The sequence below is a fragment of the Centropristis striata genome, chromosome 13 (assembly GCF_030273125.1).
Source record: "Centropristis striata isolate RG_2023a ecotype Rhode Island chromosome 13, C.striata_1.0, whole genome shotgun sequence".
Classification (NCBI taxonomy): Eukaryota; Metazoa; Chordata; class Actinopteri; order Perciformes; family Serranidae; genus Centropristis; species Centropristis striata.
The window spans coordinates 14,063,121-14,080,562 of record NC_081529.1 but is presented as its reverse complement, the minus strand read 5'-3'; the positions used below and the strand labels follow the sequence as shown (position 1 = coordinate 14,080,562).

General features: G+C 39.8%; 1 protein-coding gene across 1 annotated transcript in view; it reads right to left on the bottom strand.

Annotated features, from left to right (window-relative positions):
• Positions 1-209: 209 nt before the first annotated feature.
• Positions 210-17,442, bottom strand: part of igf2bp1 (insulin-like growth factor 2 mRNA binding protein 1) — a 60,750-nt gene continuing 43,517 nt past the window's right edge. Inside the window, exons 4-15 of the mRNA XM_059347721.1 lie at positions 15,892-15,943; positions 14,200-14,263; positions 13,038-13,325; positions 12,161-12,295; positions 11,915-12,037; positions 11,286-11,421; positions 11,012-11,137; positions 10,536-10,652; positions 7,749-7,823; positions 7,274-7,405; positions 7,020-7,133; positions 210-5,431 (exon numbers count right to left, since the gene is read on the bottom strand). Of these exons, the coding sequence (XP_059203704.1) occupies positions 5,276-5,431; positions 7,020-7,133; positions 7,274-7,405; positions 7,749-7,823; positions 10,536-10,652; positions 11,012-11,137; positions 11,286-11,421; positions 11,915-12,037; positions 12,161-12,295; positions 13,038-13,325; positions 14,200-14,263; positions 15,892-15,943 (1,518 nt within the window). The 3' untranslated portion in view covers positions 210-5,275. The remainder of the gene's footprint in view (positions 5,432-7,019; positions 7,134-7,273; positions 7,406-7,748; positions 7,824-10,535; positions 10,653-11,011; positions 11,138-11,285; positions 11,422-11,914; positions 12,038-12,160; positions 12,296-13,037; positions 13,326-14,199; positions 14,264-15,891; positions 15,944-17,442) is intronic.

Here is a 17,442-nt window from a genome sequence, read left to right as displayed (position 1 = left end):
ATTTTGGCCAAGTTGAGACATCTACCCAGCTTTACTCTCATAACACTGATTCACCATGCATTACTGACTATTAGCCTCATAGCAGAATTGCCCAATTGCCCATATTTAGGCTAGAGGTAGACACCGTCAGTAATGCATGGTGAGTGAGCAGTGTTAGGAGAGTAGAGCTGGGTAGATGTCTCAACTTTGCCAAAATATGACTAAGGCAATTATGCTACGAGGCTGACAATATGGTACCTTCAATTGTAAATGTACAGGTGCATCTCAATACATAAGAATATCATGGGAAAGTCAATTTCCAGTAGTTCAAGTCAAATAGCCTCAACCAAGTATTGAGTGCACACAGATGGACATACTTTCAGAGGCCAACATTTCCATATTAAACATATTTTTTAAAATTGGTCTTTTGTAATATTCCAATTTTTTGAGACACTTTATTGTAGGTCTTCATTAAATGTAAGCCATAATCATTATAATTAGAAGAAATTAAATAAATTACATGACATGAAATGTTTCATTCTGTGTGATGGATCGATATAATGTGCTATTTCCACTTTTTGGATTGAATCACTGACATCTTTTCTATGATATTCTAATTTATTGAGATGCACCTGTATATGCAGAACGTATAATATCATCTATGGCAGGTGTTTGGTGTCCTGAGGGGCCCCAACAGCAGCTTAATGCCCAGAGGCACCTAAAACTGTAATCCTGCCATGTTCACTGTGGAGCACGTTTCATATGCTTAAGATTCGCGAATCTTAAAATGAAATATTGTATCTTTTAGAAAATGGTCAACAGTAATGTGACATAACGATGTATAGTATATGGGCTAAAATGTGCACTGGTGGTCCAGTCTTGGAATAAGCTTGATACAACTAAAACACGCAAGTTTTTATGCTAAATTTAAGTTTGTGGCACCTCACACTGCCAAACTCTGTTCCAGCTGATACGACTTCTCAATATATCAATCGACGTGTATAATAAAAGGACAGAGGGTTCACTTTTGGGTCCAGAAATAATCCAGTTCGGATCTCCTGGGCAGCAGAAAGGAACACTCTTTGTCCTGGTCAGGACGCAGGCTGAGATTAGTGTGAGCCGTTCCTTTCTGGTGTCTCACTTTGTTGTCATGGAGACACCACGACCCTAAAATGTATCGTCTCTACTGTACATACAAAAACAAGAGGAGAAGAGGTCAGTTCCAAGTCCAGATATATCACCAGTTGAATCATTGTTGCTCTGAAATACTTCTCAAGTTATCTTAAGTATTTCAGTTTAACTGACGGTTCTATACTGCACTTTGAACTGAGCCTCTTCCTGTGTGTTTGGCACAGTTACTGTCATGTTCTGAGCTACATGTTAGTACTTCTTGTATTTAGTAGCTGTATTGTTAGATTTGTGAATTCAAAAACAAAAGAACATATCATCAAATTCAACTATTTTTCCAAGTAGAGAGTCAGAACATTGATAGTGTAAAAAAAAAAAAAAAAGGTGGTTATAGTGAAAAAAAATTAAAGAAATCAAAAGGTCTTGAACAGAAGTGAGCAAAACGAACACGATGGAGACCAGCGCAAGAGAGGGCGAGGGACCCTGACGTTCCCACCCGCCCCAAAAATGAAATGATTCTTCTTTTTTTTTTTTAAGTAAAAAGGAAATAAAAACATCTCACTCTTCTCCCAGAGAACCGAAGGAGAAATAATCAATCGTTTGGGGAAGGACAGAGGGAGGGGACAGTCAGAAAGTGGATTTCAGCTGTAGATGACACCTGACCTCCCTCCCTCCTCTCATCCTTCCTTCTCCTCTTCTTCACTCTCCACCTTTTTCTTTAAAAAGAATTGCATCAGGTGTTACACGAGGTTCTCAGTCCTTTTTCAGTGTGACGTTGTCGACATTTTTTTCATCAATTAGTGCAACAGTACGTCCCCAGATGTCACGTCCAATAAAGCTTGCTGTATTGTCAAAAAACTAAAACAAAAACAAAATAAAATAAAAAGAAATAATCCTAAGCAATCCGAATGGCTGCAGGCTGAACAATGAATCCTAAATAGCGTGTCTTGGTGGTTTGTGAACAGAGCTCTATGGTTTTGGAAAGAGGTGGAAACTTGGCACAAGAACAACAACCCTGTTGAGCTGTGAAGTTGCCGCCTCTGGACAAAAATGGAAGCATAGACACGGTAGAATAGACTCTCCCTGTTTTGATGGCGAGCTGGTGGGGTAGCCGATGAGGTGTGGCGGTGTATGTCGCCCAGTGCAGGTATATAAAGACTGTGAGTTATCTGGCAGTGTCCTTCAGTGACTTGGCTCAATCTTTCCTCTCTCAACGGCTTGTTCCCATTCTGATTTTCATGCTTTTTTCTCCAAAAATACAAAAAGTATCGCGACCACCTTATTTTTTTAACATCTTATGTACAGGTTTGAATCTATTACTCAGCTGTGTTAATGTTTTAAATTCTCTTTCTTTTGCTCTTTTATTCTGCTCCCATTTTTTTCAAAGGTTCTCGGACCTCTCTTTCCTCGTCAGTTGGAACACAGACGGAGGGCCATAGGTTCTCGTCCTTCTTTTTTCTGCTTTTTTTTTAAGTTTCACCCAACCACATCCCCTTAACAGAAATGAACATTTAAAACCAATGAACACGCACACACTCACATACACACACCAAGCACACATGTAGCCAACAGGGAGCATCTGAGGTGTCGTGGTCAGTGCACAGGTAATAAATATTCACATTCAGAGAAGTCAGAGCTAGTTTAGGTGTGTGTGTAGCTGAATGTCCTCTTCTGCCTCCGTGTACAGTCTCACTATAAATGGACCGCCACTACTCTGATCCAAAAGCAGGCGAGGAAGGTAAAGAAAATCACTCACTCTCACACGTCTTCCTTTGTGGGTGAGAAACTTAACTTCTTGAACACTTAAAGCCCTCTCAAAATGTTTGGCGCTTTGTGATGGTGTCATCACAATAAGGCAGGAGAGGGAGGTCCTTCAGGGCAGAGGGTGGGCCTGCAGCCACGGGAGTAGCAGACACAATGCGACCTTAGGAAGAATCATTGGTATCATCCCTCAGGAAAAAAAAGAGCGCCCTGTAGCGTGTTTTTGCTCACCGCGTGCTCTTAAGGACCCCCTCTCCAGTTAACACCACTCCCCATTGGCTAATTCTACAGACAACGCCTGCTCCAATCACACTTAAGGAAGACAGAGAGCATGTTCCTCACCTAAAAAAGGCAAAATGGCACTCAACCCATTTCCTCTCTAGACCAGCAGTTTATCTCTGTCTGCTTTGAAAAGACACACAGCCTCCTCATCATCCAGAGCTCATTCAACCATCATCACACAAAAAAAACAGAAAAAATTAACCAAAGCAACAAGACAATACCTAAAAAAAAATACTTTTTTTCTTTAAAAAAATAAAAAATATTCAGGACTATCAGCTCTTTCTTTTTTTTCTTCTTATATAAAACACCAGCAAGCAAAAAAAAAGTTAGGAATACTGAGGTAACTTTACCCTGAGGTAGGTTTTTTCTTTTTCATTTCTTCTCTAATCTGTTCTAATCTTGGCGAGAGCGTCCAGGCGTAGACCCCGCCCCTCATTATCATACGCGGGCAGGGTCTGGAGGCTCCGCCTACAGGCCTTTGGCAGATTGGGAGAGAGAACAAGGAAGCTGCCCCCCTTCAGTCTGATTTTACCTTCTCTGAGCTCAAGGCAAGGAGCTTTGGAAGACTTTGCTTTTTTTGGTTCCCACGCTTGGTTGAGGCCAGTCTTTAACATTCTTTTAGTAGTACAAGCACTGGAGGCCATATTTTTCCAAATCATCAAAGACAACCTTAATGCAGGGATGTTCTTGAGGACCTTAGCTCCTCTGCTCTGAGGAGAAAGACTGGCCTCGAGTATTGAGCGCTGGAAGAAGGCAATGAGCAGAAAGTCTCAGACACACCTTGTCTGTCTGTCATTGCAGAACTTTTTGTATAGGTGCAGCAAAACCTCACACCTGACTCGCTGCCTTCAATACATTCACCAGAGGGGCCGGGCTAACTCACATATCATATATATATAATATATATAAAATATGCCGTTTAAGGTGCGGGTCGCTAGCCAGCTAGCATAGCTGCTGGCTATTTCTATGAAGTTGTTTTATAAAGGTTTCACATGTGAGCTAAGCCACTGCAATAGAACTGCAGGACTAGCTGCGACCTCCGCTCCCCTTACTGTCTCTTGCTGCGCCTTCCGCCACACAGCTAAATGTGGAAGGGCCTCAGTGCCTCCCCAGCCCCCGGCCTCGTTGTAGGCTACATTATGCTACATATCATAGACAAGGGACTGGGAAATATACAGAACACCCCTTTAAAAAAAGGCAAGGCGGCCAGACACAGCATTTCTTAACATTTACATGAAGATTATATATTTACAACCTCATATTTTCTCCTTTTTTCTTTTTTTTCTTCTAAACTCTCCGCTATTCGGAGAGGTCTTTAAAGAGCGGTGTTAACATCTGCGGCCCCTCTTCTCGACTTTCATTGGCTGGGAGGTTAGGGGTGGGTGGGGCGACTGCCAGACCCGTGACCTATCTCCCCGTGCCGCTGCAGCAGTTTCCCTGCTCCCTCTCCCGGCTCTGCCTCACTGCATTCTATCAATAATAGCTCTGAATAAAACATTTCTATACATATATCTCTATGTTTAAAAAAACCACCGTTAAAATATAGGACTGAGGGCAGATGGTGGGAGAGGTCTGTGGAATGAACAGAGGAACAAACGAGCCCTGCTGGTGTGTCTCTGCAGTACGTGTGACCCCGTGTGGACAGGTGCAAACAACAACAGTAAAGCTCCGTCCTCGCCCCGAGGCCGGCCGTGTTGTTTAAACCTGCCTGATTCAGGATCTGTCCAAGCTGCAACAGGAGACGAGCTGGCTACAGCCCCACGAGGCACACTAGGAGGACGCCGTCCCTCCCTCTCTCCATCCCTCCTTTCCTTCATCCCTCCATCCTCAATCAGCCTCTCTTCTGGCCTGGCATCTGGTGTCTGTTCTCAAGTTATGTTTTATCTTAATCCTCTTTTTTTATTCATTTCATCTTTTGATTTGATTCATCCTCTCTCTTAACGCCGATCTTTCTACACTGTCGGGCGTACTCCCTCCCTCTTAATATCTCTCCCTGTCTATCGCTGGGTCCGTGTGTTGCTCTCCTGTATCCGTCTGTCCGTCTGTCTATCCGTCCGTGCATGTGTCTGTCAGTCTGTCTGTCAGGTGGGGGGGGCCCACGGCATTTGAGGAGGGTGCGGGACCCTCACTTCCTGCGTGGCTGGTGCTCCTGAGACAGTCCCTGCGTAGGGCTGCCCATCTCTGTGAAGCCCTGGGGGTTAGAGCCGGAGCCCATGCCCATCCCGCCTTTCTGTGGCTGTTTGACCTGGGTCAGGATGTCCCGGATCTTCCTCTGAGCCAGCTGCAGGACAGAGAACAGATGAGTTGTTTATGGCAAGGAAAAAATATACCTGCTAAAATTCTTGCCTCGCTACCATCGATAGATATCGTTTCCTCTGCCTGTTGTCATTACTAGTATTAATACTTTTCTACCTTTGAACTATTTTTATTTTATAATTACCTATTCCTAAATTTGATCCATTTCTTGTACCTTGTTATGTATTAATTCTATATACGTTTTTCCTATTATCCTATTTTATCTACTTATTTTCACTCGTTTTTTATACATTTTTATTATTATTCATTTATATGTATGTATGTATGTATGTATGTATGTATGTATTATTTTAGGTGGCCGGAAACGGGTCTCAAAATAAATGCTAATGCTGCTCTGTTACTGTTTGCTTCGAGAGGCTAAAGAAATCAAATAATGTAAGTTTAAGTTGGAGAAAATCTAAATATAGGAAAGGTTAACAGGCGGATATAATGGAGTATCATCTGCTTAAAAATGCAGCGCTGCTCTGTGCCCATTCATATTATGTAAAAACAAAATAAAATAAAATAAAAAAATAGGGCCCAGGATTGACACCACAAATGAGTTTTGTAAAAAAAAAAATTAAGCTATCAAGTAGCACAAAGAAATACCTGTCAAGAGCCAAGCCAAGGAAATAACCACATGACATTATCACTGATAATTGCATTGTTTGGTAGCTAGACTGAACTGGGAGAGAGACGTGAGCAGCACATATATGTTTTATTTTGCAATCCCCACTGGTGGAGTTTTCCATCAAGTTTTGAGAAGGGTTTTCTGCCAAGACAGCTGACTTTATTTCTCCTCCCACTGTTGTGAGGGAGAGGAATCTGCATGTAGTGAAAAAGGAACACAGGTAGAGTGGCAGCGTTGATCAGTGGTAAGTAACTAAGTACATTTCCTCAAGTACTGTACTTAAGTACAATTTTGAGGTACTTGTACTTCACTTGAGTATTTCCATTTTATGTAACATTATACCTCTACTACACTATTTTGAGGCAAATATTGTACTTTTTACTTCACTACATTTAGCTGCCAACTTTTGTTACTTTTCAGGTCGCAATTTAACATAAAAACATGATCAATTTAATGTGATTAGACCTTTTTCTTTTTAATTAAACCTCATAACAGTATATTAAGTTGTTTGTATGAGCCCCACCTTGAGAAAATTCAAACACTGCTTATATAAATGCATCAATAATAATAATCTAATAATATATTTAAAATATATAAAACAATCTGAGTGGGTCATTCTGCATAACAAGTACTTTTACTTTTAATACTTTAAGTACATTTTAATGCTGATACTATTGTACTTAAATACATTTCTAACGCAGGACTTTTACTTAGTGGAGTGGAGTGGAGTAACTTTACACTGTTTTTCCACCACTGCTGACTACAGTGTTCAAAGTGCAGCATGCCACTAAATAACCATTGGTGCCTGCTAGATGTCATTTGTATATATGACTATATGACAAATGTTTAATGTAAATGCCACCAATAAGTGGCGTAACCGTGACATGAGTAATTTGACGATAATATAGATTGGCTGAAATATAAATTGAAGCCTAATGATTACCTGGCTGGCATAGAAATGTCCATTGATCTTGACAATGACTTGGTCATTCTCATCAGGTGTCTGTTCTCTGGGGACCACCACCTCCGCTGCTGTCAGGTTCTGCAGCTCATTCACCTAGAAACACAAGTTCTGGTTACTTTAAGAGGAAGCACCAACCTTATGGCACAATGTTGGAGTTCACTTCACGAGTTGAGAGCTGAATGTTAAAGACACTCCAACATTGTTCTTGCTGTGGAAACCAAGAGGCAGCTTACCGTCTTGCCTCCCTTGCCGATGACCCTTCCTGCAGCAGCAGCCGCCATCTTGATGTGAGTCTCGAGTTTGACCTCCTCCTTCGGTCCAAAGAAGTTCTCCTCCTTGAGTTTGCCATAGATTCTGCCCTGAGCCTGCAGGAGGGAGACAAAGAGCTCAATAATCTATTTTAATATTGTTGTATTAAAACCACAAAGCCCGCAAAGATACAACCCTGATTCCCAAAAGGTTGGAACACTGAACTCTGAATTTGATGGATTCTAATTTCAGTTACTTTTCCCACAGTTTTAATCAGAAAAATTGTGAAAGTGTATCACTTTGAACATTAAATATAACGTCTTTGTACAGTTTTCAATTGAATATATGTCACAAAGAATTAGCAAATTCTCACATTCTGTTTTATTAACGATTTAGGCAACATTGCAACATTTTTGTGACCAGGGTTGTACTAAGCAAAGTAAAGCTATTAGTGTTGACCTTGAACTGAGCCTCGGGGGCTCCCGTAATGATCACCATCCTCAGTTTAGATTCTGGAGTCTCAGCCGGGGCGATCTAGAGGAGAGAAGAAACATCACATTTGCTTTGAGAAGTGTTTCCTGTGGTTTTCATAATAACAGGATTCTAATAAAAGAATTTGATGATTTTAGACTGCTTAACACCACAATTAGCTTTAGTGTTAGAGATATGATACATAATGTTGTATTGACATTGAATATACATGTAATATACTGAGATTTGTCTGCAGAGCTTCCTCTCAGGCATTGTACAAGTTAGTGTGGTTAGTGTAGTGTAGAGAAAACTCGATATAGCATAGTATCGCAAAATTTTGCGTGGTGATATTATATCGATTCATGGCCTCCAAGTATCGATATTAAGCCAACGGGCCGTCAGTATATTCGGAGACCGTAGCGGGCTCACTTTTATGAATATACTGGAGATACTGGTATAATATGAAACTAGAAGATCTAAGGAATCTCGGGAAGTTGTCGAAATAACACTGCAAAGTTAGGCATTTTTTATGTTTCATTCAAAAAAATAAAAGCAGTGAAGCTTAAAATTGAGGAAAGTTTGAGAAAATGCTGCAGTTGTTATCGTCCATACATGCTTGATGATCAGTTCAGTTCAGTTTGACTGAATACTTTGTTGGTCAGTCTGTGGGTTTGACTCTCATTGTGGAAAAATAAAAAGACTGAAGTGAGATGAATAGACAACAATTCTTGACTTAATTTAATTTTATGGATACAAAATGCAGTTAAACAGTTAAATCGCAATGTATTGTATCACCTAATCTCGACCTGATAAAATCGCAATAATATCGTATCGTGACTCAAGTATCAGGATAGAATCGTATCGTGGGGCCGTCTGCTGATTCACACCTGTAGTGCAGTGTTTATGCAAATAAATATAGTTTATTGTTACATAGGGGAATTTGTCTTGGGCTCTAAGCCATTGCATTACACAACACACAAAAAAATATAAATCATGCATGCATACAATCATACATAAATGGGCTTAAATTCACACTTTGTTAGTTTGTAATACATTATGTTTGATGACGTCCTCAAACAAACCAAAGATAGAAGCAGAAACTCAGGGCAGAAAATCCACAACCCCTCCCTGGTGCTACTGCTGTGAGCCCCTCATGAATATAAGCATCACATGAAGCAGGAGGATGGTGAGAGGATACTTTACACTGTGTTCCAAATTATTATGCAACTGTAGCCTGGGTATACCCAGACTGCCTTGCGCGCTCGAATTTAATTTCGAACCTCCAGGCAGTCTGGCAACCAAGCCAGTTTTGTAGCCCTGTTTTAGGGATCCAATCACAGAGCGGGGAGGGACGGTGAGACGATGACGCGTACTACTCGGCACTTGGAAGCTTGTAGTTTTCCGGATCCATCATGGCTGCTGCAGACGCAAAACTCTCTACAGCTGCAGATGGTGTTTTAAATAGTTTAGAGCGAAAGTTGAAAGGCGAAAGGTCTCTCGGCGGCTCCGCTGAGATCACCGGCGTTATGGTAGCGGGGCTATTAGCGTCGCTAGCGGCTAATAGCTATTAGCGTCGCTAGCAGCTAATAGCCCCGCTACCGCGGACAGCGGAGCCGCCGAGAGGCCCGCAGCAGCTTGTTTATTGCCCATAAAATCAGTGGATGTGTGTGGCTGAATGACATGAGGGGGAATAAAGCGTGAAAATAAATAATCTTGCAGAAAGCAGGAACTGGGGAAGCAAAGCAGCAAACAACACTCTCTCACAGACACACACACAACAAACATCCATCTCTGTTGCTCTACTACGTCATCTGGTATAACTGATCTGATTGGCTAAGAGCTACCTACAGATGCTTTAATAGACATTCTAAGCGTCCAATAAACGGCTCTGGAGGATCGTAAACCACACCTCCTGTACGGAGAAATAAACGGCAGGTGTCCAGACCTAATCTCCAATGAGATTTGGTCTGGTGTTAGCCAGGCTAATGCAACTGAGTTTTTTCTCCGATTTTCCTAAATAGTCGATGCAAATGACAGTCAGCATAATTTAAGTCATCAACCATTAGTTTAATCAATTGTAATGTGATTGGACAAACCTCTCAATGATAACAGTATTTAAAAAAAAATAAAAAACTTAAAATGCACTGTTCCACATTATTACGCACGACAGAGTTTTATAACATTTTATAGGTTTTTAAGAACTGAAAATGCGCATTTTTGGATTTTCCAGCATTCGGAGGTCATATTTACTGAAATCAAAAGCTATTTCAATCAAAATCATCTTAAAAAGTCAAGTTACATTTTAACATAGGACCCCTTATTTGATAGCAGCTTCACAATTCTTGCATCCATTGACCTTGTGAGTGTTTGGAGAGTTTGTGCTTGTATGATGATCACGATTAAGTTTTCGCGAAATATCTAAAGTTTTCATACCTTGTCCAAGGCATTGAACTATTTCACGCTTTTCGGCAGCAGAGAGATCCTTTTTCTTTCTCATATTGCTTGGAAATGGTCATCTGCTTAATAATGTGGAACGCCCTTCTTAAGTAGTTTTTCCTTAATTGGGCTCACCTCGCAAACTAATTATCACAGGTGTCTGAAATTGATTTCAGTGATCCAAAGAGCCCTGAGACACAATACCATCCATGAGTTTAATTGAAAAACAAAAAATGTAATCTTTATGACACTTAAATACAATTTGCATAATAATTTGGAACACAGTGTAGTTAGAGTCAACAGCATGTCACATGTAGCATGTGGGCTCATTTTACAGACCTTGATTGAGGCGCCAGCAAAGCGGCTCAGCTGTTTAATGTGCTGTCCTTTCTTTCCAATGATGGCCCCCACTGCCTGCGCTGGGATGTACACATGGACCGTCTCCTGCTCTGGAGCCTGAACACACACACAGCAAACAGAAACTCTGTTATGAAACAAATACTGGGAATAATACCAGGATTTAAGTATAGAAGAAGGAAGAAGAAGAAAATGTAATCTATATAGAAGACTATAGACATTTATGTGTCTAAGGTATTCAGAATAAGGACAAACAAAATACAACTGAGATGTAGAAATGACAGAAAGATTCATTTCAGTCCCCTCATTTCAGACAATGAGTAATGAGAATGAGTCATTTTAATGCTGAACATATCACTCAAAAACACAAAAAAATCAGCACACAAGGAGTTATAAGGGTTCAGAGGACAAAAGCATTGCATTGTAGAAGGTGGTTTGCAGCAAGCAGGTATTCTTACCCCGAAGCAACCATAAGGGGCGCTACCAGAGGAGGAGTTTCCAGGTGGGGGTGGGGGCATATTGGAGGAGGAGGGGAAGAGGCCCAGGGCACCCAGGTTGAGTCCAGGGATCAGGTGAGTCTGTTGCTGCAGAGAACAAGACTGCAGGTTAGAGACCGTGTGTGTGTGTGTGTGTGTGTGTGTGTGTGTGTGTGTGTGTGTGTGTGTGTGTGTAAAATAATAATATTTCTAAGAAACAGAATATGAAAAGAATCACATCATAATGAAGACTCACATTCATAGCAGCAATGTCGTTCTCATAGGCCTCTCTGACCTTCTTCATGACCTCCACCTCGGCATTACAGCAGTTTTCAATACAGCCTTTGACTGTGATGGTCCTCTCTGGGTTGTACAGTGTCAGGTCCTGAAGGCTGCACACACGAAGACGGTTATTTTAAAGTGATCAGCTGCTCTAGAGCCAAACATGTGCTGTTGTCTATGTGCTGTATTTATTTTCTGTGAAATAAATCACCTCGTTATCCAGGCTGTGTGTGTGTGTGTGTGTGTGTGTGTGTGTGTGTATGGGCATGTGTATGCGTGTGTGAATGTGTGATCATGTGCTTGTGTGCTTGTGTCTGTTTTTCGATGTGTGTGTGTATGTGTGCATGTGCTTGCATGTATGTGCATACATGAGTGTACGTGTGTGCGTGTGCATTCGTGTGTGTGTGTGCATGCACGTGTCAGTGTGTGCATATGTGCTTGCATGTGAGTGAATGTGCATATGTGTGTGCATGAGTATGCATGTGAGAGTGTGCTTGTGCGTGTGTATGTGTGTGTGTGCTTGTGTATGTATGTGCATATATGAATGTGTGTGTGTGTGTGTGTGTGTGTGTGTGTGTGCGTGTGTGCATGCATATGTCTTACGGGGAAATTGTGATCTTTGTGTCTGTGTCCTGTTCCACTTTTTTCAGGTTGCGTCCCTCTTTCCCGATCAGGCGTCCGACAAAGTTGTTGTGAGCCAGAATCTTTAGAGGAACCTCATCAGCACTGCAAACACAAATCATAAGTGAGTTGGAAGGAACATCTCTTTATCTCAGAGCTAGATAGAACCTTAGAGTCCAGAATAATGTTGAACACTTTGAGCATGCTGTGCTGTTGTTTAGAACATACGTCTTGGTGTCTTTAGCCTCCTGGTGCATGATGTCCAGGATCATGCGGCAGGCCGCTGAGCAGCCCTCAGGGGTCGAGTGGATGCTGATGGGCTTCTCAGCAGCACCTGCATTCTCCTTGCGGTGCACGTCAATCCTGCAGTAACAGGAAAAAGATGGGAATCACTTTATAAAGCTTTTGTTCAGTAGTGTGTGTGTGTGTGTGTGTGTGTGTGTGTGTGTGTGCACCATACTTTCTTTGTTTTACCTTTTCATAGCTAAATATAAAGAATTAACTTTATAAAACAGCTAAATTTAATTTAATTAGCATTTGCTAGCCATGAAAAATCCTGGATGTCGGGCTTCTGTAATCCCCTGTGAACTTTGTAATCACTTGTTTCTGTTCTTTGGGCTGCACAATCAAAGTTTAATTGAAATCGCAAGATGGATGAGTGCAATATCCAAAACGCAGGAGAGGCGTAAGACAAAATCTGTGCCAAAATATAATTCTGAATGAAGTATTGTCTTGCTGCAGAGATTTCCCAGCCAACAAATCTATTCATTATCCAACTATTTGTGCTTTATTTTTTTGTTTATTTATGACGAAGATTTATGGTTATTCTTGTTCATTTTGTTTCAATTAATTAATACTTTTTAAAAATACAAATATTTTAACATGTTTGAATAAAAAGACCAAATAATAACTCAAACAAATAGTTTTCTACACACTGAAGAAAAAAAAAATTTGTTTATTGTGGATCATCCCACAAAATCACACCTTGATCAATTCCATATATTTTTTTATAAAAACAACAATGATACTAAATTGTTATTACAATCCAATATCCGAACACTCATCGCAATTGAAATATCAAAGTCATCAGAATTTGGGCACTCACTTGCTCTGCGTCTGCTTGGTGATGTTGCGGATGGTGGCTCCCTCCTTACCGATGATGGCTCCGACATACTGCGTGGGCACCAGCAGCCTCAGGGGGATGTCGGCGTGCGGAGGTTTGGGGGGCATCCCGGAGCTCGGGGACCCACCACGAGGGCCGCCTCGGGGCCCGTAACCGCGTCGGCCGTTATCAGGCCCCCGCTGGCCTCCCTCCTCACAGTTCTCCTCGGCGATGTAGGAGGCGTACAGGATGTTGTTCTCATACGGGTGTCCATTCAGCTTCTGAATGGCTCTGAGAAACACAGGGTCCAGGAGTCATTAAACCACTGGAATATTTACATGCGGCATTGTTGTTTTGTTTTTTTGTATAAAAAAAGCACAGTAATGATGATAATGACGATACAGTTATGGTTAGAGTCAACTTGGTGCACACATCAAATTGATGTGAAGTAGGAGAATGTAAGTGAGAGCCAAGTTATAATCAAACATATCCAATTAAAGTGTTTTAGCAACCTATTCTTCTGTTTTGGTCCAAAGGTTTTGGGTAAACTTGTTAAGTTACTCCCTGTGTTCCCTGAGAGATTGAGTAAAGTTTTAAACACTGATTATTCTGTTGTCAAAGAACATTTTTTGATAGAGATCACATTACTTCTAACACTATAACTAAGACAGAAGGTAAAACTCAAATTTAGACTTAGACAGACTTTGTCATTCAGTTATATATACAAATATGCACTTTGAATGAAATTCCAATGCAGTTGGCTTACAGTGATTGTACTCTGGGTGTAGGATGAATAAAGCTGTAAACTGTAAAAATAGAATATATTTATTTATATTTATATTGCACAGAAATGTAGCAGCAGAAAGTGTTTGTACACATTCTAAGCTTAGGTTTAAAGATGTAGTAACATTCAGTGACCAATACAACTTGCTGGAAATCTCAATACGGGTTTATTGAGCTACTTATTAAATAAAATAAATTACATTATTACTTTTCAAACTGGTTCTTTAGAGCAGCTGCACAAATCTAATGCGAGATCAATCTGGTAGAGAAACCACTACAGGAAGCTACAAGCTACAGTATGTAGAATCAAAAAGATTAGAAAAACTCTGGAAAGAGATAAAGAAAGTGACAACAGGATATGAATTAAGGAAGAGAGACTTACAGCCTGGCGTGCTCCCGGGACAAATATGTGACATTAACCACTGCAGTCTCACTGTCCGTGTTCACTGAGAGGAAGAGGAAAAACAGACACTGCTATCAAAGCTCCAGTACTTGGCATGAATTGATGAAGGCGGCTGGAGAAAGAGGACTGGATCCTCACATTGCATCAAAGGCTGATTCACCCCAAATTAAATTCTGGTGAGTGTCGGGAAGTGATGGACACATCAGATTAAAATCACAGCTCAGTAAAGAGTGAGATTAGTTTAAATGCGTTTGTTTTGTAATTTGATATACAAGAGATCTTTGTATTCTGTAAAGCTAAAGAGGCTCTCACAAGACAGATACACATATTACATGTTTTAGATGCGTGTTTCATACAAAATATGAACAAATAATAAAAAACTTTGTGTGCTTTTTCATACTCAGCCAAAAGCTTTTTTTCCTTCTGTTCTCTTTTCAAAGCTGAAACGTTAACCCCTTACTGCCTGAATTTATTTACAATTATATAAAACCTGAAGTTATTTGTGTTTTGGCTTTCAAGCAGATGCTAAATAAAGTGGTGATTGTTAACTTCAATACAGCACATACAATAGATATAAATGTAGGTATGATGCAAATTACTGACAGTAGGCATAAATGGCCATTATAGTAATTTATTTAACATTAATTGATTCTATTTTTATTATCTTAATCCGTTTACTCTGTACTTGTGATGCTGCAACACCTGAATTTCCCCCATGGGGGATCAATAAAGGAATATCTTATCTTAATTAAACACATTTTTCACTCCAGTTATATAAATTATTTTATTTATTATTATTATTATATATTATTTTCTATATAAAAATTTTAAACTGTGACTATTATTTCTACACATTATAGAACAGCTGAAATGGACAAACAGCAGTCTTCATGATCACAGGTGTAGGGTCGCAGGGAAGAGGATTAGGGCCAGGAAAAGTTGAAATATTGAGGATAAAGCCAACATTTTGAGTGTGGTAAAGTAGAATACAAAACTTGATTTTCCTCAATACATAAATTTCATAAAAGCAGATTTTCCCAAAAACAATAGCTGTAGTAGTTAAAACCAAGAAAATCTAATTTATGTGTCGGGGGATTTTAATACTACTACACCCTTAAATACTTGTGCTTATTGCTCTATTTACGTCATTGATGAAAATTTGTTTTAGTAACTTTGTTGTAGCGTACCGTCTACCCAACTGTTCGGATAGAAAACACTGTTCCTCTGATGACTAACTGACACTGGAACAACAAATCTGTCAATATCTTTCCAACTTCACCGAACACAGAAAGTTTTTAAAAAATGTAAAATGCATAATGAAAAAATCCTCCTCATTATTTTTGCCCTCCTATCTTGCCCCAATCCTCAAGTCTGACTGGTAACTTAACTGTCTTCACTGTGACAGAAAAACAAGTGTCACCCTGTTACCACTTGGGGGCAGCAAAGCACCACATATAAACCACAGTGTGGCATGGATGGGAATTGTTTAAGGGCTGTACTTGCATGTTCTGTTTGTGCTCTTCTGTTAGCAACTTCTAATGTCAAAATGGTTCATATCATCAGGGCAGACAGTGATTTATATAAAGAAGACAGGGGTCTGCAGTGTTCACGAACCACAGCAAAGCTCACACAGGCTTAAAGTTTAGTGAGAGTAAAACTCAGAAGTCTTACCTTGTTCACAGTTTTCTACAGTTCCAAATTGAGCCAACAGACCATCCAGCACCTGACACAGCGGGAGAGAGGGAGGGAGAGAAAAGGAGACAATACGGTCAAGCAAAATTCCACACTGTGAAAATAATGAGGTGAATTTAAGTAAGAGATCTGAATACTTCTTCCATCACTGCCTGCAAGACAAGACTTCCAGTTTGATCGTGTAATTTTCATCATTGTTAATATCTACCACTTATGGATATTATCAGTGGTGGGATGTATGATTTACTCAACTACTGTACTTAAGTACATTTTTTAAGTACATGTACTCTTCTTGAGTATTTCCATTTTATTTAACTTCATACTTTTTACTCCACTCCATTTAGCTGACAGCTTTATTTTTCTTCAAGTCGAGATTTAACATAAAACCACGATACATTTAAAGTGATTAGACATTTATTAAATAAAACCACATAACAGTATATTTAGTGGTTAAAACGAACCCTGACTTGAGAAAATAAACCGCTGCTTACATAATTGGATCAATAATATATATATATATATATATATATATATATATATATATATTATACCAACAAAATTGTAATATTAACAATGACACAAGTCTTCCTGGTCTACTGCTCTACTTAACCTTCCTCTTGTGTAAGGTTCGGCACCGACCCGTTTTAGCTTTTAAATGCATAAAAGTACCACACAACTTTTGTTTATTGTATCAAGGCTTTGGCTTTGTCACAAATTATAAAATGCCCTTGGGAAAATTATAATGTTTGTGTTGTTTCAGTTATAATATAAGATTATAAAACAATATTTAGTGAAATATATACAGTTCAAAATTGAACCGTAACATCATAGATGTTACTAAAGTCAATATTAAAATAAAATATTTATTTGAGATGTCTTCTAATACCCCTTAGTAAAAGTCAGGCAACATAATTAATTTTAATTTATTTAATCTCGAGGTTCATTTTACAGTTTCTTTTTTGCTGTCAAAAGAAAGGCCCATGGGGCCACACCCACAAATATTAAAACTAATCTTTTCATGGAAAAGGAAGCCTAAAAAGGTCACAAAGTGGTAAGGCAAAAATTGGATGATTGTTTTGAGGGTATTTTATGGATCATTTAAGACATGGGACAAAACAGACCAGTTAACATAAGAGATAGTAACAATTGACTCTGCTGTGACCTCTGACCCTCATTATCAGTCAGACGCATTAAAAATTACTTGTTTCAGTCAGCTTGGAGGATCAGAGCAGTGGAGAGACAGAGGCCCACAGACACACTCATACACAGGCAGGCAGACCATGTGCCACACCCTCACCAAAACAATAATGATGCAAAAGACACACACACAAGAAGACACACCACATCTATGGAATGTATTGATGTGTCAGTCTTGTTTGATGAATTCACAGATTTTCCCTAAATAGGGGTATTCTATCCACAGAATGCATGTTCTAAGATCTGTGTTTGTGGAGTTCATAAACCTTTGTTTAATCTTTTATTACTGTATATTGTGCTACAGTGTTCTGTGCAGTGGTTCATTCACGCTGG